This window comes from Perognathus longimembris, chromosome 23 (assembly GCF_023159225.1).
Source record: "Perognathus longimembris pacificus isolate PPM17 chromosome 23, ASM2315922v1, whole genome shotgun sequence".
In the NCBI taxonomy this organism is placed as follows: domain Eukaryota; kingdom Metazoa; phylum Chordata; class Mammalia; order Rodentia; family Heteromyidae; genus Perognathus; species Perognathus longimembris.
Window position 1 is genome coordinate 12,467,309 of NC_063183.1, and position 26,557 is coordinate 12,493,865.

Consider the following 26,557-nt stretch of genomic DNA (forward strand, 5'->3'; position numbering starts at 1 on the left):
TGGAGTGGCCTTCTCAAAGGCCCAAGGGCTGCAATGGTTCCGGTCTGTGGGATGGCAGAAGTGCAGGAAGGAGAGGGCAGGCAGTCTGTTGCCAGCCATGACCAGCTCTTTGTTGTGGCACGGCTCTGCCCTCATGCTTCAGTTCACTACTTCTCTGTAGAGGTGTTAGTGATCTACCAGACTCTGGGCTTGCCCTTTCCTTTGAACACCCTGAAAATGCTTCAAACCAGAACACACCATCTGGGAAGCTACTGTTTAGTTTTCTGAGACAGAGTTTTCCCTGTGTAGCCCAGGCTGGCCTTTCCGAACTTGAGATCTTCCTGCTTCAGTCTCACAAGCATGTGCCACCATGCCTGGCCGCAGAGGCATGTCAGTCAGTGGTCTAACTGGCCTGCCTAGAGCAGTGGAGACATGGATAGGAGAATGTAAATGAGAGTGTTTAAATCTTGTTCAAATAATGGGAAGATACTAGATTTATTTTCTAGTGACATCTACTCTGCATCTTAAAGTTTTTCATGTGTAGATTTTCCTTAAATGGTCAAGGGACATTTTAGAGCAAGCCTAGACTATTTCTAGATGAGGTTGTAGGTACCCGTATGCAGATTTCTGGATGGCTGTGACTTGTAAAAATTTGCAATAGAGATAGAATTAATAATAGGCATAATAAGATTACTGCCAGAACATCATTAGGAGAAATCCCTTCCATTCTAAATCTTGGAAGCATTGCATCCTTTTCTCCTTTGGTCACATGACTAAGGCCCAGGGTGGTCTTCTGTCCTGAAATGAGATTGGGAGCTTTGGAACCATTTATTTATTTGTTTGTTTGTTTATTTATTTATTTATTTATTTATTGCCAGTCCTGGGCCTTGGACTCAGGGCCTGAGCACTGTCCGTGGCTTCTTTTTGCTCGAGGCTAGCTAGCACTCTGCCACTTGAGCCACAGCACCACTTCTGGCAGTTTTCTATATATGTGGTGCTGGGGAATCGAACCCAGGGCTTCATGTATATGAAGCAAGCACTCCTAACACTAGGCCTTATTCCCAGCCCTGGAACCATTTAATAATTGCTGCCACTAATGGGTTGTCAAGGAGTCTGATGACTGACTTGCTGGAACTGTCCTGGAGCATTGCTGCGGGGGTGAGGGGGGGTCAGGCAGGCAGGCTCCAAGGATTGTGATTTCTTTTTGGCTGGTCCTGGGCCTTGAACTCAGGGCCTGAGCATTGTCCCCAAGCTTCTCTTGCTCAAGGCTAACACTCTACCACTAGAGCCACAGTGCCAGTTCTGGCCTTTTCTGTCTATGTGGTAGTGAGGAATTGAACTCAGGGCTTCATGAATGCCAGGCAAGCACCCTATCTATCACCAAGCCACATTACCAGCCCCTTACTCTTTTTTTTTTGGGGGGGGGCAGTCCTGGGCCTTGGACTCAGGGCCTGAGCACTGTCCCTGGCTTCCTTTTGCTCAAGGCTAGCACTCTGCCACTTGAGCCACAGCGCCACTTCTGGCCGTTTTCTGTATATGTGGTGATGGGGAATTGAACCCAGGGCCTCATGTATACGAGGCAAGCTCTCTTGCCACTAGGCCATATCCCCAGCCCCACCAGCCCCTTACTCTTTATTTTTAAAATGTGAAAGGATCCTAAACTCAAAAAGTTGCAAAACTGTTGCAATTCCTCATAGGAGGGTGAACCCCTGGTCCTTTCCAGACAGATAGCTTTCAAGTCTGTCTCTCTTTTGTATGGAGTCTTCTGTTTGGTATTTAAATTCTCAATTGTTCTGTTAGTATGGGGCTCTTAGAGCCACTGAAATTAATTTTTCTTGGTGCTGGGGCTTGACTTGAGGGCCTCTTGCTAAGCACTGCTCTAACACTGAACTGTGTCCTAGAATTTATGCATGTGGAAGTTTTGTGTGGAACTTTGTAGCATGCTCCTGTTGTAGGAATGTGCTTCAGTTGCAAGGGCAGGAATGCAGTGTGACATTTAATGAAATGCTGAGCACTGAGGAAGGACCATACTGTGATAACCATGTGCCTTGGTGCCACACTGAGCATAAGCACTGTTTCTTTGGTTTTATTGGGGGAGGGGGTTGGGTTGTTGGTGGTACTAGGGCTTGAACTCAGGACCTCTGTCTTGTTCAGCTTTTTCTTCTCACAGCTGTCACTCTGCTTCTTGAGCCATATCTCCAGCTTGGCCTTTGGCTGGTTAGTTGGAGATAAGAGTTTTGGGTAGCATAGAACCACAGTCAAGTCTTGGAGCTACCTCTTAGCCTTTTAGTAGCTAGGACTGCAAGAAGAGTGAGGTGGCACTACTAGGCATCTTTGTTATTTTTTTTAATCTAATCTTAAAAGAAAATTCAGTAATCTGCTTGGGATGGGGCAAAAGAATGAGAAGCACTTAGAATATGTATTGGTTTTATTTATTTATTTTTGTGCCAATACTAGGACTTGAACTTAGGGGCTGGGTGCTGTGCGTTAGCTTCTTTGAGATAAAAAGTCTCAGGGACTTCCCTGCTCAGGCTGGCTTTGAACCGCAATTCTCAGATCTGTTTCTTGAGTCGTTGGTTATAAGTGTGAACCACTGGTGCCCAGTTTGTATTTGCTGATTTTACTTATGCAAAATGTAACCCTACCAGTCTGAGTTAAACAGAGAAGATGAAGTAGAAGAGGTATAACCTTCCCAGAGAGCCCAGAGGGTCTCTCTGTTGTGGTTGTTTTCGTTCTGTGTGGTTCTCTGTGTGTGGTCTCTGTAAAGCTTTTGCATTTGGGGAGTGCATTTGAAACTGAAGGCACAAGCATCATGTGTGGTGTCTTCACAAGTTGAGGTACAGCAGTCCTGCCATTTTGGTGAGACAGTTACAAGGTGTTTGCTTACTGCAAAGTGGGAATTGGGTCCTGTCTACTCTGGTCCACTGTGAGGATTTTAGTGCTGTTCCAGTTTGACTTGTGTGCCCATAAAAATGAGTGCCCACAAAAAGCTTCTTAAATCATTTGAGACATTTATCAGGAAGACATTTTAGTAGACTTAGCCCTCAAAGAACCTGAGAACATCCTGCTTTTAACAGACTCCAGCCAGTGATTGGCCCTTAGCTGGGGCGCTCCATTTTGAACTGCTCTCCTTCTGAAGCCCCTGCTGTGAGCCACAGAGCAGGTGCTATAGGATGTGGGGGGGGGGGGGGGGAAGCAGGGGAAACCATGCTCATGGTCACAAAGACGTGGGCTTTTATTTCTTTGGTAAAGAATACCCTCTCGTGAGGACTGATGGACATGTTTTCTAAAGAACAAACTCAGTTGCAAGTTTCTATCCACGGACCAGTAGCAGGTCCTGAGAACTCAGGTGTGTGTGCAGTTTGGAGATGGCAGGGTTGTGGGTCTCAGGGAGGCAGCCTTCAGAGGCCTGCCAGGTGCAGGGTGCTCTTTATCCAGGCCAGCTGCATGTGCTTTGGGACCCCCAGATCAGGAATGGCAGAGGCACCCTCAAGGTATGGCCCTTGGTCTCTGTCATCTGCGGACCTCTTCCTTGCTTAGTGAGGCAGGCACAGAATGGGAGCACTGCCTTCAGAATTTCTGTAGTCGTCCTCCTGTGGCAGTTGCCTTGTACTTGACAAACTTGGTCAGTGACAGCTTTGACATAACATGGTGACTGGGGACAAAAACTCCTTCAGAGTGGTTTGAAAAGTAGACAGCGTGATGTACTGCTTGGTCCAAGCAGTGAGCTGGGTCATCTGCAAAAAGTGGACTTCTTCATTGAGACTTTTTGAGCTATATTGGAGAAACCAAGATAAAATGTTTACTATTCCTGTTGAATGCCACATTCTTAGTTTATAAAACGTATTCTCATCAGGCAGGGGTGGGGAACCAGCTTGCAGGCCATATAAGGCCCAAAATAACCATCTGGCACATGACAGGACAACTTGTATGCTTCTTGTTGGCTGGTTGCACCTGTCTCCCTATTCTGATAATTTTGTATGGCTCCTGAATGATGTTATGAGTATCCAAATGCCACTTGTCAGGGAAAAAAAAATGTTCCCACCCCTGCCATAAGGAGTCTAAACTGATTTTTCACAAAGGTGGGAGGAGATGGACATTAATATGTATATTTTAGGCTGGCCTAGCTGTCTTCTTGCCTTTAAATATGTTGTGCTTCCTTAGACACCTTGGGTTTGCCACCCCTCCCCTGTCACAGCTGTGTCACCTTCATTGGCCAGCAGAGTGAGCTGTGACCACCTTCCTCTCCTGGCACCTGCTCACTGGTGCCCAGACCTACTACTCAGGGATGAAGGTTCTAGAATAGTTGTTCCCACCCTAACCTCTTGAGCCTCCATGGAAGGCAGGTGTGTTGTTCCAGCTGGGTCAGGAAGGCTCTGCTCCTACAGAGACCTTTGTGTTCTGGAAGCCACACTGATTCCCCAAAAGGCTTAGCTGCTGAGATTGTGTAGAGCAGGTTACACCAGTGTATGTGCGTGCTTCCCATTGGTGCCGGGTGCCTGGCACTGTGATTGATGGCATGTTTTCTTGCAGACACCAGTTGGCGCTCCGAGGCAACCTTTCAGTTCACCGTCGAGCGCTTCAGCAGACTGAGTGAGTCGGTCCTTAGCCCTCCGTGTTTTGTGCGAAATCTGCCATGGAAGATAATGGTGATGCCACGCTTTTATCCAGACAGACCACACCAAAAAAGCGTAGGATTCTTTCTCCAGTGCAATGCTGAATCTGACTCCACGTAAGAGTTTAAATGATGCAACTACAAATCCACAAATAGTTACATTACCTTTATTGGAAGCCAAATTTTATCAGCCTTACTCAGTTTCATTTTCAATTTTCTTGCTGTCTCTACATAGCCCTTTTGATTTTAAATTAGATAAAATAGGTCTGCTTAAAAGTCCCTCATACATGAATTATAAAACTAGGAAAGTATATTTTTCTTTGCAAATGAAAAACTGAAGCTTGTGTGTTGCCCAGGCCTTGGAGAGCTGCCTTGCTCTCTGCCAGTGGCTCCCCAAGTGTCTGCAGAGGTCAGAGCCTGATGTCCATACTATGACAGCTCATTCCAATGGATTATTCTGAACTTTTTTTGGATTGAGACATTGACACATCAGGCACCAGTGGCTCATGCCTGTAATCCTAGCTACTCAGGAGGCTGAGATCTGAGAATAGCAGTTCAAAGCCAGCCTGAGCAGGAAAGTCCATGGAACTCTTATCTCCAGTTAACCACTAGAAAATCAGAAGTGGAGCCCAAAGTGGTAGAGCTCAGGGATAGTGCCCAGACCCTGAGTTCAAGCCCCATGACTGGCACCCCCCCCCCCAAAAAAAAAAAAAAGACATTTGAAACATTTAGAACAGGGCCTCTGACTTGGGAGAAAATATTGGTTTGGGTAATTTTTTCAAAGCAGGTTTATTGTCTAATGTCCTAAAGTTGAGACAGATCTTAGCAGTCCCTCTGTTTAGATGAAAATGAAGGGTAGAGTTTCCCATGTTTAAGAATTTCAAACATTTTACCCCTTGATTGGTTAATCAGCATTTATGGATCTCCCTTTAATCAGCATCAATTACTGTCATTGCTGATCTGCTGTCAGAAGACAGATTTGTAGGCAGGTGTAGACTGTTCTGTTCCTCCGTCTACATCAGTCTCACCTGGCATAGTCTCCCTGTCATCCTCAACTACGCCCTGGGTCCTGGCACCAGCTCTTCAGTAAATGCCCCAGGGAGCACAACTCCTTTTTTCTCTCTCTTTAGACCAGAGTTCAGTTTAGTGGCAAAGCGTATTGGCCTAAGGTGCGAGGCCCTAGTTCCATCTCCAGCATGTAGTCAGTAAACCAAACTGATATGTGCAGCTCGAGCCTTTTTATAGGTGGAAGTTTCTCCTGCTCCTGTGCATAGATGATGATCTGATGATGGGTTTGTTTTCAGATGTAAGCTTTGACCTACATAGTAGTTAGGAAAGAGTAAGCTATCCATATCCCATCAGAATAATGCTGCTCCTGCCCTTAAAGAAGCTGAAAGCACTTGCTAGGCCATGGTAACTTGGACACATGTGGCCCTGCTTCAGCTGCAAACCTTGGTTAGGGGGCTTAAAGTGGGACAGGACACACTTTCGTTTTGAAGCACTTGTGCTGAGACCTTTGTATGGTCAGCCCCACACGTGAGTGTGTACAGGGGCTGTTCTTGTAGCTGTGCTTGTCCTGCCTGGGCAGCCCAGTACTTTGTAATGCCAACAGCCTGTGCACCTGTACTACCCACTCCCACCGGGAGGCGTGCTACAAGAACCTGTGACACAGGCAGGAGCAAGGCCAGGAGCGCTGCCACCCAGGTGAAAGACACAGAATTTAAGACAATACTTAAAAGTTCACAAGCCTGTATTTTCATAGCTCTAACTGGAAAACTGGGAAGTCTTTGCAAAACCAAATGGTTTTAGAAAGTAAAAGCTAAAGCCATGAGTTGAGCCTCCATTGGGGAACCCCAAGTGCCTTTCCCTATAAAGGTAAATACACCCCCCACCAACTTAAGAAAGTTGTGCTGGTTTCCAGTGTCTTTAACAACATGTGGCTGTGAGTTGAGTATGTCAGCTAAGGCTTAGATTATTTTCTCACCAGGTCATGGTCATGCCATGCACAAGCTGTGCTGAAGATAATAAACTACCGGGACGATGAGAAGTCCTTCAGCCGCCGGATTAGCCACCTGTTCTTCCACAAGGAGAATGACTGGGGGTTTTCCAACTTTATGGCCTGGAGCGTAAGTAGTGGAGCACTATTTCTCTGTCCTTCACAAAGGCTTCTCTGCTCATCTTAGGGAAAAGTTTTTAAGTTTTTGTATTGTCTGTTGGGCTGGTATTAAGCTTTTAAGCAAATGCGGAGGATCCTCCCCACAGGCATACTGAGTCAGAGAATGCACTACCCCGAGCTACTGCTGGGAGGTTTCACACGGCTGGCTTTTATTTTTTTGGGCAATCCTGGGGCATGAACTCAGGGCCTGAGCACTGTCCCTAGCTTCTTTTTGCTCAAGGTTAGCACTCTACCTGTTGAGCCACAAGCGCCACTTCTGTCCTTTTCTATATATGTGGTACTGAGGAATCAACCCCAGAGCTTCATGCATGCTAGGCAAGCACTCTACCGCTAAGCCACATTCCCAGCCCCTGCCTTAAATTTTCAGGTTAGGTTTTCTGTTGTTGTTTTTTTAATGGGGATAGGGACTTTTTCAGAGGTGGTGATGACTGGAACATTGGTGTGTTGCTGCTCCTGGCTGGCTCATTTGTGCTTTGTCTTACTCTACCTCCAGAGGCTCCCCCACCCCCAGATTTGAGGGAATCCTAAGGTTCCTGCTGCCTGTGTTATGCAATTTGTCCCCAAAACAGGTCTTCAGAACCTTCTAAGAGGGACCCTGTACTCATAGGCTTTGTTCGGGGACCAGTTTAAAACCAAAACAAGCACAATGAGATGTTTTAGATGATTAAGTATAGGTTCTTGGAGGAAGCATGTGTGTTTTTATGCAAGTTGTATATTTCCATTTCTCTTTTATAGGAAGTGACTGATCCTGAGAAAGGATTTATAGACGATGACAAAGTGACTTTTGAAGTCTTTGTACAAGCAGATGCACCCCATGGAGTTGCGTAAGTTGTTCACTCATTGGGTACTATTGAAAATGCTTCTGTAATGTGTTGGGAAAAAAAGCATTAGAGGCATGAGAATGTGGCCTAGTGGTAGAGTGCTTGCCTCGCATACATGAAGCCCTGGATTCGATTCCTCAGCACCACATACAGAGGAAAAGATGGAAGTGTCCCTGTGGCTCAAGTGGTAGAGTGCTAGCCTTGAGCAAAAAGAAGCCAGGGACAGTGTTCAGGCCCTGAGATCAAGCCCCAGGACTGGGGGGGGGGGGGGCATTAGAATATATTTAAGGGTACATATGCTTAAAAAATCAGTGCCTTGGCAGTGTGCCCTTCTCCCTGCCCCCAGGGACCAGGGTGCTAGTTGCTGTCTTCCCTTCCCCTCATGTAATGGGACAACAGCTCTGTTCCTTCCCGCAATTCACTGCCAGGCACAAAGGATGTACTTAGGTTCAGAACAGCTACAAACAAAGAGAAGCCAAGAGCAGCATGTTAAATAGCCATGGCAGAGGTGCCATGCCTTTATTTTGAAGAGGGAAGGATGTAAAACCATGCCACAGGGAGGCAGTGTGGGCACTGCAGACAGCTCACATCTACGTGAAGCAGAGAGCTGTAATCAGAGCCATTGGGTTCCTGAGGCCGTGGTACCTGTGAGTTGAGACTGCTCAATAAATGTCTCCTCAAGTATGGGGCATGCTGGGTGGTGGTGGTTGCTTGCCTCTTTGTATTTGTGCCGAGGGAGGTGGGTTGAAGGAGGAAGGGCTGTGGTGCTTTCAGGTAGCTTCCTGTTATCATGTGGGGCTGAGGAGACAGTCACAACTTAGAATGTCCCTCTTCTAGTCAGTGAGCAATGACCCAGCGATTCATATGAACTGGCATTTCTCATAATCATTCCTGTCCTCCTTGCATGTGAGACTCTCCTGAAAAGATGTCTCAGCACTTCCCATGGCTTTTGTGGTTGTGTGTCCTTAGACTGTTCTGTGAGCCACATTTGACATAAATGTGTTGCATATTGTCAGTATCTGTGGGTGCTGGTCTTGATAAATAAATGCGGGTAGTGGTAGTAGTCAGTAGACGTGTGAGTGTTGGCACTGAATTTATGCTTTTAGGCATCAGGTGGGGAGGGGTGTGCTGGGATGGTGGCAGTCACAAGGTGTCCTGTGCATCTCCCTTCAAGCTTGACTAATCTTCCAGGTGGGACTCAAAGAAGCACACTGGCTATGTTGGCTTGAAGAATCAGGGAGCAACTTGTTACATGAACAGCCTGCTGCAGACTTTATTTTTCACAAATCAACTACGAAAGGTGAGTGGTAGTAAAAAGTAGTATTTGTCTCCCCGGGTCTTGTATCTATCCACTGTGTTCTGTCCAGTATATCAGTGTCAAGCTGAGCTCCCAGCAGATGTTCTCCTTCTCCTTGGGGCAGCTGCCATGGAAGCTCACCTAGGCGATCAGGTTTATTAGAGCCAACATAATTTTACAGACTTCCCCTGTAATTGTTTCCCCCAATAAATACACAAAAAGTGTTTTCATTATTTTGGGGTGTTTGAATTTAGCCTGCTGCTTTCTAGGCAGGTACTCAATCACACGTGAACCATGCCCCCCGGCCCTGGTTTTTTGCTAGTTATTTTTTAGGATTTGGTCTTGTTTACTGCACAAACTTGTGCCTAGATTGAGGTGCACTGACTTGAAGCTTCTTTCTGGGGTCACAGGCACATAGGACTATAGCAGGATGCAGTGTTTAAAGAGATAGTTAATTAGGGTACTGTGGGTACCATCCTCACTCACGAAATCTTTTGCTCACATGTGATGGTAATTAAAAGTAGTGTTCTCAGGAGTGGGAAGGTGAATGAATGTGGTTCTTGTTGGGTGGTGAGGTGTAGTGGTAATTTGAAAAATTGTTTTTGTGTCCTGTTTGTCTCTTTTAAGAGATTTGTTAGTTTTCAAGCTTTTGGGCTTCTTTTGGACTGCTTAAAAGCCCTAGCAATTACCTTAGCCCTTATGATAGTAGAAATACTTTGACATATGATAAAATACTTATTTGTGTGTCAATTTTTCTAGGCTGTGTACATGATGCCAACCGAAGGTGATGATTCTTCTAAAAGTGTCCCTTTAGCATTGCAAAGAGTGTTCTACGAGCTACAGCACAGCGACAAGCCTGTTGGAACGAAGAAGTTGACCAAGTCCTTTGGGTGTGTATCACAGCCTGCCAAGGCCCCTGTGGGCGCTGCGGGCCCCCCCCCCCCCCTTGGTCTGGACAATCAATGGAGAGGAGTACCTGTTTGCTGCTCAGTCTTGCTGTGCTGTATCCTGTTTCTTGACCCTTACCTTTTTGAAAACAGCACTTGAAATTCGAGTAACTTTCAAATGCATGAAAACGTAACTTGCCACCTCCCCTCTCAGTATACATCAATTATAATCCCCCAAAGTAATCCTCACCAAAATGAATATGAGAATAATGGCTAGTCAGTCCATTTAGATTGTTTTTTAGTTTATGCATTTGGGATTGGAGTTTTAAATGTAGATATTCGTTTTATCTTTGAAAGGTGGGAAACTTTAGATAGCTTCATGCAACATGATGTTCAAGAGCTGTGTCGAGTGGTAAGTTTCAAACACTAATTGTGTGGTTCTTACAATGACTACCATGAAGCACTGTTGCTAGCAGGTGAAGCCCCAGACCTTCAGATAATAACCATGTTTGTTTGTCCAAGGCCAAACCTAAGCTAGAGAGAGAATAAAAAAGCACCTGTCTGGTTTTAAAAGCTACAAAAGACTTTATTTATTTGAAGATAGTGTATAAGCAGCAATCAGCAATAGACTTTTACTTGTTAGTTCTGAGTGATAGAAGGAAACCAACATATTGGCTCAGGTGGTCCTGGGTCACCACCGCATCCCAGCCCCAAGTCCCCTGAGCCCCATATCCCTCTGAGGCTATCTCACTCTGTGTGCTGGCAATCCCCCCCCTGCACCCTCTTCCGCCACTCGCAAATCCTCCTTTCCAGTGAGGAAAGACACAGATGCACACATGAGATGGTACCTCAAGGTGATTGGCTGGGCAAGGTGTGTTTTCTTTTTTACAGCACTAGCTGGATTGAATCCAGTTCATTAAATATCCATGGACAAACCAGTCAATCCTGTTGACAGGCTCAACCTCATTAATCTCTTGGTGTGGACCATTACGAGTTAAGTTTAGTGATCAATTTACATGCTTTTCCACAGAGGTAAAATGACTATAAAAATGCTTCTAAAGGCACTACAGATTACTAATTCATTCCAAAGGCCGTAAAAAAAGGTTAACCTCGACTGTTGCATGTAGCTGTTTTGTAAATATCCAACCAAGACAGAAGATTTTGTTTTTCTTTGATAATTGCATGCCAAAAGTCATAATATTTTAGTCTTGAATTTCTTTGACCATTGACATTTCCTAGTAAAGAATTAAAGTACTGTATGTCACTTAAGCATACAAACATCAGAGTCCAACCCCTCTCTTTCAGTTGCTTGATAATGTGGAGAACAAGATGAAAGGCACATGTGTGGAAGGCACCATCCCGAAGTTGTTCAGAGGCAAAATGGTGGTATGTGGTCATTTGTTTACTGGTTCTAAACAACGTTGAGATGAGAATGTGCCCAACACTGAAGGCCACTCTTTGCTTCTCCACAGTCCTACATTCAGTGCAAAGAAGTAGATTACCGCTCTGATAGAAGAGAAGATTATTACGATATCCAACTAAGTATAAAAGGAAAGAAAAATAGTAAGTTCTGTGTGCATAGTGGTTTGAGCTTTGGATCATTTCTATTTTGTGTTCACATGTGATGTACACAGTAATTGTATTGAAGTCTATTGGACATGTAGAAATGGGGAACTAGCCAAGCCCCTATTGGCACAGGTTTCCTGGGTGAAACAGACTCCTTGCCAGAATTCCTGTACCACCCCCACATCCCCACCCCTTATCCCCTCTCTTCCATGCTCACAGGACCCTGTGAGCCACCCTGTTCCTGCTTTCTTTTGCTTAACTTTGTGTTTGTGGCACTCATGAAAGTAATAATAGTGTGACCACACTCTCATTAACTCTCTTAGGCGATTTCTCTCTCTCCCCCTCTCCTTCCTACTCCCCCCTCTCCTTCCTTCCTTGAAGTCATAAGGCCCAAGTCTGATTCTTTTCCAGCCTCTTGACAATTAACAGCAAGTGAAAGTTGCTTTTTTTGATTGTTTTGTTTTTGTTTTTACCACTGAGAGGTTGTTCTTTCCAAATGTTTGTTGGCAATTCAAATTTTCCCTTTTCCTTTCCTCCCCTCCCAACTCAGGTTTGAATTTGGGGCCTTTAATTCACTTGGTCTCAGCTGGTGCTGTGCCCCTTGAGTGATGGCTCCAGCCTAGTCTTTTTTTGGAGTCTCTCAGGTTCTAGGCAGGAAGTAAACCAGGTCTGTGTGTTGGCCTTGGGGCCAGTCCCTTTGCTGGACCCATGCTTTCCTCATTTTTGGTCTTCATCCCCCTAGTCACCTTTGTTCCCATCTGCTTCATGATAGGTCTGTGGTGAGTATTTGGGCTAGGATGTTTGTCCTGCTACCCTTGAAAAACCCACCCATATCCCTTAGTGTGACAGCCACTGTGGCATTTGTGGCTGCAGTCTTCAGCATATGAAGCCACAGTCTTTTATGCTCTCTGCCGTTATCCTTCAACCTTAGTGATGAAGTCGGTTGACTTCTTCTCTCTTTCTCTTTCCTTCCTAAAGTATTTGAATCATTTGTGGATTATGTGGCAGTGGAACAACTGGACGGTGACAACAAGTACGATGCTGGAGAACATGGCCTACAGGTAACGTGACACTGGCATCTGCTAGTGTGCCGTCAGACTCTCCTGGGTCACATTCCAGTGGCTAATGGACAACATGCCTGGGTTTGCCTGTTACTTTGCACACAAGGATTTCTGGACTGGGAGGGTGGGGCCTGAGGCAGCCGGAGCCTGGCTGGAACAGTTTTCTCTTCCTGTCCTTTGTGTTACCCTGCTGTGTTTTTCTTGTTTTACCTTGTCACAAATACTTGGACTGTTTTTCCAGGGCAGCTATTTTTTGTGATCTTTTGAGAGTGACCACATTTAGCGCCCCCCAGAGGGCTATGGGTATGTCATGACAGGAGCCGTCCATATTCCTGCAGCTGCTGGTCAGCATCATGGATTTGTGTATTTTTTTTTTTTTTGGCCAGTCCTGGGCCTTGAACTCAGGGCCTGAGCACTGTCCCTGGCTTCTTTTTGCTCAAGGATTTGTGTATTATTAAAGCTTCTCAATGCCCTGTTCTTTCTAAGGCACCAATTTGCCCATTTCTTGGTGGGCCATAACCATTGCCACTTAGGACCTTTATAGACCAGCACATCTCTGTAGATACTAATTAACAACTGAATTTGCATGACTTGTTCTTCTGGACAGTGGTGGAGACCAACTGCCTCTGTCACAGCCATACCAATGGGAACAAGATTCTGGGTCTGGGTTTTTGCCTGGAAATTGCACTGATAATACTGTCTTAAACAGTCTCTTGTACCAAACAAGGCTACTAACTAGGTGTGGCTGGCCAAGTCCCTGGCCCTCCTCTTGTAGGACATGTGGGCTTACAGCATAATGAAGAGTGGAGGCTAGAAAGGGCAGGAGTGCAGTGAGGCCCATGAGTGGTTGAGGATGGAGGATGGCAAACTCTTGTTAGTGAGGAACAGAGGTACCAGGGGAGAGTCAAGATAAAGGAGGGGCTGAGAGCTGGGCAGTCAGTCTTGGGGCTCGCTAGAGCGCCTGGGCATTAGAATGTGAATGGAAGTGTCTGCAGCAAAAGGCCAATGGCCAAGAGGAGAGGTGCTGGGGGGAGGGAGAGATGTTGAACTGTGAGCACAGAGCCAGCCTGTGAGGCCATCTACTCTGTCCTGTCAGCCCACAGCTATAATGTGCCAGCAGGTGACTGAGTTTACGTCATCACTCCCCTCACTGGACTTGAGGGGATAGAAACACCACACATTTAATTGTAATGTGTTCCAGCAGTCCACTTCCCTCCTCTGCTATGTGTAGAGCTACTACCAACACTGCAGAGGTCAAGGCATATTTGAGCACGCCTGTTTCAACTTACAACTTTGAAACTTGATGTCGTGGCTATAAAATTCAGTGTATTGTTTCATATTGACATTGCAGCAAGTATGTTTCTGCCTTTTGTTTTTAGTGATTCTGCAGATTGAACTGAGGGCCTCATGTTGGCTATATAGGTGCTCTTGCACTTGAGCCACCCCTCAGCCCATGGAAACTTTTTTTTTTTTTTTTTAATTTTTTGGTTTGTCATGGGACTCGAACCTGGGCACTATCCCTGAGTTTTTTTTCCTCAAGGCTAGTGCTCTACCACTTGAAACCACAGCTCCACTTGTGGTTTTCTTGTAGTTATTTGGAGATGAGAGTCTCACAGAGTTTTCTGCCCAGGCTGGCTTTGAACTGTGATCCTCAGGTCTCAGCCTTCTGGGTAGCTAGGATTGTAGGTGTGAGCCACCAGCACCTGGCCCATGGAAACTTTTTGACACAGGGCCTAACTGTGTAATTGAGGCTGAGGTGAAGCTTGACCCCTGGCCTCTCTCTCACATGTTGAAGTTAATAACGAAGACGCCTTAGATAGCTGCTGATGTCCTTGCTTTGCACTGTGTGGACTACATGGTCCTGTGTTGATTGTGATGAAACATCCTTTCATGTCTTCATAAAAGTAGAGGTGAGTTAAATTCACGTGTCTTCTCATTGTTCAGGAAGCAGAGAAAGGGGTAAAATTCCTAACGTTGCCACCAGTGCTACATCTACAGCTGATGAGATTTATGTATGACCCTCAGACGGACCAAAATATCAAGATCAATGATAGGTAATATAGGGGGTGGGAGTGGCGGGATGCAGTGGGTCATGTTGGAGATCAGCCGCACTTGTGGTTTTTGGTATTGGCTTATCTGGGATTCCCAGCACTGAAATCCACCCAGGAAACCTCAGAGGCCAGCTTGTTCTAACTGATTGCTCCCTCTCCGGGCCTCTGGCACTGTGGCTGTGAGGGCAGATTTCTGGTAAATCAATGGATTTTGGCCAGAGCGCACTTGCTGCCTAACATTTGTGTGTGTGTGTGTGTGTGTGTGTGTGTGTGTGTGTGTGTGTGTACACTGCAGTAGAGGGTATGCCAATTCCTACTGAATACACTATTTCATCAAGTCTAGAAGAAGCCTTTTTTCCCAGCTTCTTGCTGCTTAATTGATGATGGATACTTTATTATCTCAGCTAGCCTCCAACTGTGATCCTCGGGATCTCAGCTTCCTGAGTAATTAGGATTTGCAAGCATGAGCCATTATTGCCTGTCCCTCCTATATAGTCTTTAATCTCTCAAACTGATGTTAACTAGAATGTGCTTGCTTTTCCTGAATGCATGAACTCATGCAGGTGTATGTATGTGAGGTCTTCCAAATCTCAGGAATGTGGTTGGGGAATAGTCCTTGCCTCACCTCTGAGGGAAGCCATGTGCCCAGCAGCCACTCACTGGTGGCCTATGCTTGCTGCTGTGTGTGGCATTCAAAGAAATCCCTTCAGCGACTTGCAGATGGAGCCCCAGGCATTTGAGCATGCAGGGTTGCAATTCGTCCAGGTGGAGGGAACTGGAGCCAGTCAGGCGCCCCTCAGCCAACAGCATCTCATGGTGCCCTGCCCTGCCTGGTCTGCCCATCTGTCTGTCTCTGAGGGTACTTTATGTTGTCCTCCAGCTGTGAGTGGATGACTGAATGTTGGAAAAGCCAAGTACAGGGCTGGGCACGGAGGCTCATGCCAGTAATCCTAGCTGCTCAGAGGCTGAGATCTGAGGATCACAGTTCAAAGCCAGCCAGGTTAGGAAAAAGTCCATGAGACCATTATCTCCAATAAACTACTCAAACCCTAAGTGGAGCTGAAGTAGTAGAGTGCTGGCCCTGAGCAAAAGAGCTCAGTGACAGCACAGGGCCCTTAGTTCAAGCCCTATGACCAACAAAAAAAAAAAGAAAGGAAAAAACCCCAACCAAATCCAGCTCTGTTTGCTCACTGTGTGCTCCCCACATTTTCTTGTGGTCATGTTGCTTCATTGGTTAGCTCCTGGACCTTTGGATTGATGAATACCTTGGGACTGTCTATGCCCTGGAAAGTCCAGTGGAAATTGATTATACTACTTACGTATCAATGTTCTACTCACCTATCAAATCTAACTTCAAATCTTTATTGACATGATTAACAGATTATTCTACTAAAAGGAAACCTCAAGGGTAGTTTAAGGACCTTCTTAGTCAAAGTCATGTTTTGTCATTAAAGATGAGCCAAAAGGCTGGGAATGTGGCTTAGTGGTAGAATGCTTAGCTAGCACACATGAATCCCTGGGCTTGATTCTTCAATACCACAAAAGTAGACAAAGCTGGAAGTGGTGCCATGACTCAAGTGATATTGTTATCCTTGAGCAGAAGCTCAGGGACAACGCCTATCCCCTGAGTTCAAGCCCCAGGACTGGCAAAAAATAAAAGATTTTGGGCTGGGGATATGGCCTAGTGGCAAGAGTGCTTGCCTCCTATACATGAGGCCCTGGGTTCGATTCCCCAGCACCACATATACAGAAAATGGCCAGAAGTGGCGCTGTGGCTCAAGTGGTAGAGCGCTAGCCTCGAGCAAGAAGAAGCCAGGGACAGTGCTCAGGCCCTGAGTCCAAGCCCCAGGACTGGCCAAAAAAAAAGATTTTTTAAAAAGTTAAGGATAAAAAGACAAACGAGGGGCTAGGAATATGGCCCAAGTGCTCGCCTTGTATACATGAAGCCCTGGATTTGATTCCTCAGCACCACATATATAGAAGCCGGAAGTGGCGCTGGTGGCTCAAGTGGTAGAGTGCTAGCCTTGAGCAAAAAGAAGCCAAGGACACAGTGCTCAGGCCCTGAGGTTAAGCCCCAGGACTGGCAAAAAGAAAAAAAAGAGAAAAAAGACAAACAACTCCAGAAGCAATACTTGAAAAACCATTTGGTGTAAACCAACTGAACAACTCATGGGGGGAAAGGGAAGAGGAGAGGGGGAGGGGGAGGAATGAGGGAGGAGGTAACAAACAGTACAAGAAGTGTACCCAAGGCCTAACGTATGAAACTGTAACCTCTCTGTACATCACTTTAACAATAAATAAGAAAAAAAATGAGGGAGGGGGTATCAAGTTGGATAAGAAATGTACTCACTACATTATATATGTAACTGTAACCCCTCTATACTTTACCCTGTCAACAAAATAAAGATTTTTTAGAGTGAGAAAAAAGTTGAAAAACATCTAGATGAGCCATTAAGTTAAAAAGATTTGTAATAAAGAAAACAATTCTCTGCATAAACACTGAATTTATTTAAAATTATTTAATAGGTTTGAGTTTCCAGAGCAATTACCACTCGATGAGTTTTTGCAGAAAACAGATCCCAAGGACCCTGCAAACTACATCCTGCACGCTGTCCTGGTTCACAGTGGAGACAACCATGGTGGACACTATGTGGTTTATCTAAACCCCAAGGGGGATGGCAAAGTAAGTGGGTGCAGGGTGCTGCTCATCAGGACGCTAATGACAGGTGCACCTCCCGACTTGAACTTCGGGCTGAAGATTCCTTTCTGACCCTCAGCAGATGTGTGTGTTCTCAAGCTGTGAGGGGCCATTTTCCTATCTGTGTCATTGCTAATATAGTAAATGATCAGTTAGAGGTTGTATTTTGCTACTGCATCCCTTTCTGATTTGAGGCTTACTTATCACCTGGGTCTGAAGCCGCATTGTGCTTTTATCTTCTTGGGCCCCTCAGGTCCCTGGTTTTCTTAGCGCTGTGAGTCTCCTGTCGGGGATGCAGAGGAGGTGATGTCATCTGGAAAACAAACTGTCCACAACCATAGTGTAGCAAGTACCACTAGTGGTGGCATTCCACCACTTTACTCACTCCAGGACACAGACTGGGCAGTAACTGCTGGGTACAAGCTATGCTCGATTCAGGTCAGATTCAGGTCAGGATCAGAGGCTAGAGGCACAATGCAAGTAATAGAAGGCTTGGATAGCAGGCAGGCACAAGGCCCTGCATCCAAACCCTATACAAGTCAGGAATGTGCTTACTGCAGCATGTGGCAAGATGGTAGATGTTGAAGGAGGAAGTATTGAAGACATGCCGAGGCTAGGTTGGATTGTAAGGACGCAGGGTGCTCAGATACTGGCACCTTGTCTCTACTGATTCTGGCTGCTTTCCTCTTCCAGTGGTGCAAATTTGATGACGATGTGGTATCCAGGTGTACTAAAGAAGAGGCAATCGAGCACAATTACGGGGGCCATGATGATGACCTATCTGTGCGACACTGCACTAATGCCTATATGTTAGTGTATATCAGGGAATCAAAGCTAAGTGAGTACATCCGGTTTGTGACCCTCACTGTGACACATCTGTGGGAGGAGGCACACAAATCCCTTAACTGTCTTATCTTATAGGCGTATTATGCAATATATATATATAGTAAAGTACAGTGGACTTCCTGTCACCCATGCAAACACATTTCCTGCTTTCTCTGTTATCCTCATGCAGCAGGGTATTGAGTGGGCTGTGGTCTGTGTGCTTTGGCATGGACTCCTGCTGCCAAGTAGCTTTTCCTTAGTGGATTCCATTCTTACATCCTGGAGTCAGTACCTTGAAAGGGGGCGAGCAGACCCTGCACCCAGGTCAAAGAGGATGTGTTTGTCCTGCAGGTGAAGTTTTACAAGCTGTCACAGACCATGATATTCCTCAGCAGTTGGTGGAACGATTACAAGAAGAGAAAAGGATCGAGGCTCAGAAGCGGAAGGAGCGACAGGAGGCCCATCTCTACATGCAAGTGCAGGTCAGCCTCAGCCAGACAGGGCACCTGCATGGCCATTGAGGGGAAATGCTTCCACTTACTCATGTGGGCTCAGCCTAGACATGGGGTTACAGGGAGCTATGGGTGGGTCAGCACTGTCTGCTCTGACATCGCCATGAGCATGTCCCTGATCTGCAGTCTCTACCTCTCCTGTGGCCAGGGTGGGGGTGGAGGGAAGCTGTTGGGGATCTGAGCTGCCTGCGCTGGCATCTTCTGAACATGACTATAGTGTCACTGGCAGGTGCTCCCTGAGGTTCGGCGGGTCCTGAATAGTATACACCTAGCTGAAGACACAGGCTGAGTTGCAGAATGTTAGCCCCCAGATAGGCAAGCACTACTGGATTGCAGATGGCATCATCCCATCTTGGGTTCTGGTCATAGGAAGGGGCATTCTAGCTGGGCCATTGGTGTGTCAGGCCTGTAATCCTAGCTACTCAGGACAGTGAGATCTGAGGAACTTGGTTCAAAACCAGCCCAGGCAGGAAGATCTATGAGAATCTTATCTCCAGTTAACCACCAGAAAACCAGAAATAGAGCTGTGACTCAAAGTGGTAGAGCACTAGCCTTGAGCAAAAGAGCTCAAGGACAGCGCCCAGGCCCCGAGTTCAGCCCCATGACCGACCAAAAAAAAAAAACATTCTATAGTTTGGATGTGGTCCCTTTGACTCTTTGGTGCTGCTTTGTGTCCTCAGATAGTTGCAGAGGACCAGTTTTGTGGCCACCAAGGAAATGACATGTACGATGAAGAGAAAGTGAAGTATACCGTGTTCAAGGTTCTGAAGAACTCCTCCCTCTCAGAGTTTGTCCAGAGCCTCTCCCAGACCATGGTGCGTGTGGCCTCAGCTACTAGCGTCCTCATAACACCACCCTACCTGTACTATTTGCAGCTGTGAATGACTAGCTCCCTTTGGGAGTGGGTGCTGGGTTGGTCTGGGCAGGGCATGAAGGTGAGGTGCTGACTTGAGCACTGCTTCTGGCCAGGAAGGAGGGAAGGGTCCCTCAGGAGTCTGTCCCCTGGAATTCACAAAGGGGGATAGGATGTTGCTCCCCCTCCCGCCACCAGGATCCTGAAGAGGGGAGGGAGGTGTGTGGTCCAGGCCAGGTGGGGCGAAGACAAAAGCATCGAATTAATACAGGATGGAAACATGCTACTTTCCCCTCCCCCCAATTTATCTCCTAATATTTTTCAGGGATTTCCACAAGATCAAATTCGATTATGGCCCATGCAAGCAAGAAGTAATGGAACAAAGCGACCAGCAATGCTAGATAATGAAGCAGACGGCAATAAAACAGTAAATATTGTTGATAGGCCCTAGGGGGTGTGTGCAGTTCTGTGAAGGCTCTTGTCCTCTGCAGCTTGTGGCCTTGTCTGCCTCTTGATCTGGTTCACCAGAACTGGCTGTTTTCTGCAGAGCTCAAGAGTGGTTTGCACCCTATCACCTAAGCCATTCACATCTCCTAAATTCAACGTCTCTTTTGGAAATAGATGATTGAACTCAGTGATAATGAAAACCCTTGGACAATATTCCTGGAGACAGTTGACCCTGAACTGGCTGCTAGCGGAGCAACATTACCCAAGTTTGATAAAGATCGTAAGTGCCCACACATACCCAGCTGCAGTGAGACAGAAGAGGGACATTTGATGGCTCTCAGTACCCAGGCTCACCCTCCATTCCTCATTGCCTAGTCCTGGGACAGAATAGTCCTGTGGAGTGGGGCAAGTGGCACTGGGCACTCCAGTGCCTGCTGTCTGCTCCCTCATGTGCTCCGTTGGTGCTGGGATTGCAGGGGGGGAACATTTCCGCTGTGGGCCACACAGCAGTGTGTCGTTGCTGGTAGGGCCTTGCTGGAGGGTCTGCCACAGAACACAGGGTGCCTTGGCCGCAGCTACTGTCTGGGCTTATTTCTGCAGCTCCAGCACATCTTGTGTGCTGATACTTACCTGGCTAGGTGGGGTCAGGCTGCAAAAGTATTTCTCAGCTCACCCTTTCTGCCCCCTGGTATGGCCCCCAGGTTGATGTGAGAACCCACCCCTGCATTCGCGGCCCAACTCTTGCACAAACCTCTCCCGACCCCTCAACTGCTAGAGTACCACTGACCTCTTAGGCTTGACTGTATGTTTTGTTACCCATACATACTGAACATTAGGATGCTAACAGCCTGTTTATCAACTTGTAGATGATGTAATGTTATTTTTGAAGATGTATGATCCCAAAACGCGGAGCTTGAATTACTGTGGGCATATCTACACACCCATATCCTGTAAAATACGTAAGTCCTGGCTGCATGGGCCTTGTGACCTTAGCTTGATGTAGTCCGGCCATGCCTCTGACACCCCTTTCTGTGTCCTAGGTGACTTGCTCCCAGTTATGTGTGACAGAGCAGGATTTATCCAAGACACTAGCCTTATCCTCTATGAGGTTTGCACTCTCTCAAATGACTTCTTCCTTTGAGGGGTGGGGGGGTGGTTATTTTTTGTAAACCCTGAATTTAAGATAGCTTAAATTGGCTAAGGGCTTTGGGGTTGAGAGTGAAGTTTTCATTAAATGAATTTAACATGTTTAGTGTCAGTGATTCTATTTATAGAGAATATAAATAGAATAATAATAATAAATAGAATATAAATATAGAATACGTGAGTGTGGCCACTTTGTAAGCTGTTTTATGTCCTTCACTACAGGAAGTTAAACCGAATTTAACAGAGAGAATTCAAGACTATGACGTGTCCCTTGATAAAGCCCTAGATGAGCTGATGGACGGAGACATCATAGTGTTTCAGAAGTGTGTGCACTTTGGTGGTACCCGCTCTGGGGCTGGGAAGGGGGGCTGGGAAGGGGACCAGGAAGTAGTTGCTTGGGCTCTTGAGCCCCGATTAATTAGTTGGAGGTTTCCCAGAGTTTTGGCAGCAGTAGCTGGCCTAAAAGTCTGCAGTGAGCTGGGGTTGCTCAGCAGGATGGGCATGGGTGTGGTGTGCACAGCCCAGGTCTGTGTCGTAGGCACTATGTCTAGGTTGCTTGGTGTTGGGCAGATACCGAAGCTGTCTTATGTTTCTGTGGGGAAATTGGGACCTTGTGTGCATCCCCACTGTCTCCCACTGCCTGCTCAGTCTGGGAACATCTCCTTTTTCAGAGATGACCCTGAAAACGATAGCAGTGAGCTGCCCACCGCAAAAGAATATTTCAGAGATCTCTATCACCGCGTGGACGTCATCTTCTGTGACAAAACCATCCCTAATGACCCTGGTTTTGTGGTCACGTTATCCAATAGGATGAATTACTTCCAGGTACTGCCTGCTCTGTCCCCTCCACCTTCTACACCACATGTCCCTGCCTCCCTCTTCCCTGTCACTTCTTCCCTCCCTCCCTCTCCTGGGGATTGAATCAAGAGTCTCCCCACTTTTAGGCAAGCACCCTATGACCTGAGCTTTGTCCCCAGCTTCTCATTTCTAAATGTCTGCTAGAGACACTCTCCCATGGTTTGAACAAGAAGGGTTTCAGAGGCCATTGTTCATTGGCGTGGCTCTGCAGACACCATCCCACAAAATCCTTCCTTCCCCTGGCATAATTTTAAGAGAGAAACTGTCGCGAGGTATGGCCATGCATGCTTGTAATCCAGGTTCTTGGAAGGTCTAAGGCAGGAAACTCACAAGTTTAAAGCCAGTGAACTACTATAGGCCATCTTTCCCCACCTTATGCAGTAAAAAAAAAAAAGAGTGTTCAAAGGATCTCAACATATTATTGCTATTTGAGGAGATGCTATATGGTAGTCCATTCCATGTTGCACATATGTGTTGAACTATCCCAGTGCTCCCCTAAGCATGTGACAGTAGTGAAAACTAAGAGTTAGGCTGCTGTACTGAGGACTATGGTTGATTCCTGTTGAAGTCAGTATCTAGGGAGTTCAGATTCAGGCTGTGCAGGTCACGGTTCTGTGTTCAAATCACAAGGCCTCTCTTAGGTCTTGTGCTTTGGTTTCCACCCCACAGGTTGCAAAGACAGTTGCGCAGAGGCTCAACACGGACCCCATGCTGCTGCAGTTCTTCAAATCCCAAGGGTAAGCCACGTGGTGTGTGCTCCCTGGAGTGTTGGCTGACGTGTTGGCATGCTGACATGCCGTTTCCTTGTGCAGTTACAGGGATGGCCCAGGTAATCCTCTTAGACATAATTATGAAGGTACTTTAAGAGATCTTCTACAGTTCTTCAAGCCTCGGCAACCCAAGAAACTTTACTATCAGCAGGTATGAACCCCAATTCAGGTAACTGGGTGCTGAAGAGAAGGCTGGGCTGCTTGGGAGTATATCTAAGATGAGTTTCTTTTTTCTCAATAGCTCAAGATGAAAATCACAGACTTTGAAAACAGACGAAGTTTTAAGTGTATATGGCTAAACAGCCAATTTAGGGAAGAGGTAGGTTTCTTTTTCATAGCTTGCTGTTTCTGTCACTGTCCATCAGTGCCAGCGTGTGGTGAGGCTCTGACTGAGCCACTCTGGGGTGGATGGTATGGTGGCTTTTCTTCCTTTGGAGTGTGCCAAGGGTGCCTTTTGTCCTTGGCCAGCACAGGATGGCTTGGGTGCCCCTGGCTGGCCCTGCCCAGCTCTAGCCTTGCTGCTATAGCAAGTCAGTCCCCTCGTAGGAAGTTTAGCCTGCTAGGGTGCCTGGTCTTTTTCCTAGCTCCACCAGCACTGAAGGGACACTTGTCTGTGGACTAGCCTTCTCGTGGTGCTGAGAGTCCCCAAGGAGGGTCCTTCACCGGGCTGTCGGAGTTCGCATAGAAATGTGGCGCTGTGTGAGCACAGTGGTGGGAGCTGGAGGACTTGAACCGCAGTTGTCTTTTTCCTCTGTGCTTCCTTTTCTAAAGCACCTGACTTCCTGTCGTTCTCTAGGAAATAACACTATATCCAGACAAGCATGGCTGTGTCCGGGACCTGTTGGAAGAATGTAAGAAAGCCGTGGAGCTTGGCGAAAAGGCATCAGGGAAACTCAGGCAAGTTTCTCCTGGTGAGGCAGGCCAGGTAGGACTGCTCTGGCCCCAAGCGCCAAGGCTGTGGGAGTGCACCTGGTGTGGCAGCAAGCCTGGCTTTGGCTGGTATTGAGAAGGCCAGGTGTGACCTCGTACTCAAGATCATTCCTTTTACCCACTCTGACATCTCATGCCTATACTCCTAGCCACAGAAGGCTGAGACCTGGAGTGTTTGAGGTTAGAAGCCAGCCCAGGTTGAGAAGCCTGCCAGACTCCATCACCAGTTAACTAGCAAAAGGAAAAAAAAGACAGGAGGCGAGACTCAAGTGGTAGAGCTCCAGCCATGAGCACAGGGCTGGGGATGTGACTCGTGGTGGTACACTGGCCCAGCAGGCACAGAACCTCTTGTCTAGGCTGGAAATGTGGCCTAATGGTAGAGTGCTTGCCTAGAATGCCTGAAGCCCAGAAGTGGGGCTCAAGTGGTAGAGCACTAGCATTGAGCAAAAAGAATCCAGGGACAGTGCTCAGGCCGGAGTTCAAGCCCCAGGACTGGCAAACAACAACAAAAAAAACACCACCAAGAAAACAACAACAGAAACCTCTCTTGTCTAACAAGGATCCATTTGTGACCAGTGCGTTCTGTTTCTTTGTGAACAGTCACTTCGTTGCATCTTGTTTACTTTCTCCTCTCCCCCCCTCCCAGGCTGCTAGAAATTGTAAGTTACAAAATCATCGGTGTACATCAAGAAGACGAGCTGTTAGAATGTTTATCTCCTGCAACGAGTCGGACGTTTCGAATAGAGGTAATAGACTCTAAGGGAACACATGGCCCCTCAGGGCAGGGTGGTCAGGCCGGCTGAGTTCCCCGTCGGGCTCTCTAACATTCCAGAAGGCAGAAAAGGCAGAGACAGCAGACCCGGGATGTAGGTTCAATGAGGGTGTAGCTGAGGTGTTGGATGTTGCTCTGCAGCCAGCACCACCATCTCCAGAATTTCTCCTCTCCCCACTTGCCGCTCCTTCCCCTCCTCCCTCTGCCCTGGCAGCCACCCTTAGGTGTGCTGCAAATCCAGGCAGCACTGAGATTAGCTACTGAAGTTCCCACCCTAAGGACACTAGTACCTTATCTTCTCATGGAAAACCTCCTGAGTGTTGACCCTTCTTTGAATGTTTTGTCCGCAATATGCTCACGTGAGGCATCTGAGATAGCCTAAGCAGCATTTGTTGTGGCTCAGTTTTCTGTCTGTGGAGGTCTTGTGGCTGTGGTGTGCAGGAGCGTGTGTGGGGAGAATCCAGAGACCCTTCTGGGGTGTGTGTGCAGCGACTAAGGCTCCCGCCTCCTGCACTGGCCTGGCCCTGGCCCTCTTCTGGGGATCCTGGTGACTTTTTTTTTTTTTTTTGCCAGTCCTGGGGCTTGGACTCAGGGCCTGAGCACTGCCCCTGGCTTCTTTTTGCTCAAGGCTAGCACTCTGCCACTTGAGCCACTTCTGGCCGTTTTCTATATATGCTGGGGAATCGAACCCAGGGCTTCATGTATGTGAGGCAAGCACTCTTGCCACTAGGCCATATTCCCAGCCCGATCCTGATGACTTGACCAGCCTGCAGTAAGCCTGTTTTGTCTTCACCACACATCCAGGAGATACCCCTGGACCAGGTGGACATAGATAAGGAAAATGAGATGCTGATCACAGTGGCCCACTTCCACAAAGAGGTGTTTGGGACCTTTGGAATTCCGTTTTTGCTGAGGATACACCAGGTGAGTTTGCAGGAGCCTGGCGGGCCGGGTGCGTGGGCGCGGGCCGTGGTGATGGGAGCACCACACTGCACACACTGCACTGCCCGCCTGAGCGCGTGTCCTCGCCTTCCCAGGGCGAGCATTTCAGAGAAGTGATGAAGCGGATCCAGGGCCTGCTGGACATCCAGGAAAAGGAGTTTGAGAAGGTGGGCGCCCACCCTGCCCCAGGACCCGGGCCAGCAGAGCAATGTGCAGGACACTGAAGAAGCTTTACCTTTTGTCTTCTAGTTTAAATTTGCAATTGTGATGATGGGCCGACACCAGTACATTAATGAAGATGAGTATGAAGTGAACTTGAAAGACTTTGAGCCGCAGCCTGGTAAGCGCACCCTCACTCTGGTGGGCCTCCTTACGGGGCGCATACCTGAGCCGCCCGCCAGCGGGTGGTCGCAGCCCTGTGAACAGGATGGGCGGTGCTGGCGGAGGAGCCCATGGCAGCTCGTGGGGAGTCTGCCAAGGGCCGGGGACTGTGGGTCTCAGGGGCTCTTCTCTCTCCACAGGTAACATGTCTCATCCCCGGCCTTGGCTAGGGCTCGACCACTTCAACAAAGCCCCAAAGAGGAGTCGCTACACTTACCTGGAAAAGGCGATTAAAATCCACAACTGACTTCCTCTCCAGTGTTGACGGCGAGGGCAGCGTGGTGTGTGCCCTTTACCAGCCGCAGAACTTTGGTACACGTGCACTCTAGCCAGTCTCCAGCAAGAGGATGTGCTGCTGATGTTAATTTTATTTTGTTGAGGCTGTTCGGTTTGGCTTCTCTGTATCTATTGACTGCCCTTTTGAGCAAAATGAAGGTGTTTTTATAAAGCTTGGACGCCAATGAGAGTTATTTTATGGTAACCACAGTGCAAGGCAACTCAGCCTCCCGGGGAGAAGAGGTGCCTAGGATGGGGTCCCCGCGGGCAGCCTCTGGGCACAGGTGGGCGGGCTGCCTGCCGGGGTCGCAGCCCTGCAGCTAGATAGGCCTGTGTAGGCTCCTTCAGTTAAACTTTCAATGACCTTTGTGCATCTGTAAAGGCAAACCGAGAAACTCACAACCTAATAAATAGCGCTCTTTCCTTCTCTGTGTGCACTGTCGGCCTTCCTCGGCTCGTCCTGCCTGCCCGCCCGCCCACCCGCCCGCAGCTGCCCGGGTCCTTCGTAGCCTCATGTCACACCTGTCACCCCGCAGCCACCACTGTCCGGCAGCCGATCGCGAAGTGGGCACACTGAACCAGCCCTCACAGACACGGGGCTTTGGTCCGGAGAAGGTTGTGAAGTGCGATTAAGGTTTACTCTGCTGCCTCTTGGCAGGCTGATCACAGCAGGGGATGGTTCCAAGTAGGACCA

The 26,557-nt window shown here is 47.5% G+C and overlaps 1 protein-coding gene across 3 annotated transcripts in view; it reads left to right on the forward strand.

The window, feature by feature from the left end:
* Usp7 (ubiquitin specific peptidase 7) overlaps nt 1-26,290 on the forward strand; it is a 45,529-nt gene extending 19,239 nt beyond the window's left edge. For 2 of the 3 annotated variants that reach the window (XM_048331810.1, XM_048331811.1), the window contains exons 3-31: nt 4,513-4,711; nt 6,582-6,720; nt 7,506-7,594; nt 8,783-8,891; nt 9,648-9,778; nt 10,133-10,187; nt 11,081-11,161; nt 11,248-11,338; nt 12,320-12,402; nt 14,347-14,456; nt 16,980-17,136; nt 17,845-17,989; nt 18,328-18,458; nt 19,169-19,303; nt 19,667-19,768; nt 19,963-20,068; nt 20,655-20,747; nt 20,829-20,896; nt 21,157-21,257; nt 21,606-21,759; nt 22,462-22,529; nt 22,605-22,713; nt 22,804-22,881; nt 23,359-23,459; nt 24,139-24,238; nt 25,069-25,188; nt 25,302-25,373; nt 25,456-25,546; nt 25,728-26,290. In XM_048331810.1, coding sequence (XP_048187767.1) covers nt 4,513-4,711; nt 6,582-6,720; nt 7,506-7,594; nt 8,783-8,891; nt 9,648-9,778; nt 10,133-10,187; nt 11,081-11,161; nt 11,248-11,338; nt 12,320-12,402; nt 14,347-14,456; nt 16,980-17,136; nt 17,845-17,989; nt 18,328-18,458; nt 19,169-19,303; nt 19,667-19,768; nt 19,963-20,068; nt 20,655-20,747; nt 20,829-20,896; nt 21,157-21,257; nt 21,606-21,759; nt 22,462-22,529; nt 22,605-22,713; nt 22,804-22,881; nt 23,359-23,459; nt 24,139-24,238; nt 25,069-25,188; nt 25,302-25,373; nt 25,456-25,546; nt 25,728-25,834 — 3,125 coding nt within the window. In that variant the 3' untranslated portion in view covers nt 25,835-26,290. Of the gene's footprint in view, nt 1-4,512; nt 4,712-6,581; nt 6,721-7,505; nt 7,595-8,782; nt 8,892-9,647; nt 9,779-10,132; nt 10,188-11,080; nt 11,162-11,247; nt 11,339-12,319; nt 12,403-14,346; nt 14,457-16,979; nt 17,137-17,844; nt 17,990-18,327; nt 18,459-19,168; nt 19,304-19,666; nt 19,769-19,962; nt 20,069-20,654; nt 20,748-20,828; nt 20,897-21,156; nt 21,258-21,605; nt 21,760-22,461; nt 22,530-22,604; nt 22,714-22,803; nt 22,882-23,358; nt 23,460-24,138; nt 24,333-24,390; nt 24,603-25,068; nt 25,189-25,301; nt 25,374-25,455; nt 25,547-25,727 lie in introns of those variants that run through there. The other variant, XM_048331812.1, reaches the window with a different exon arrangement.
* The last annotated feature ends 267 nt before the right edge of the window (nt 26,291-26,557 follow it).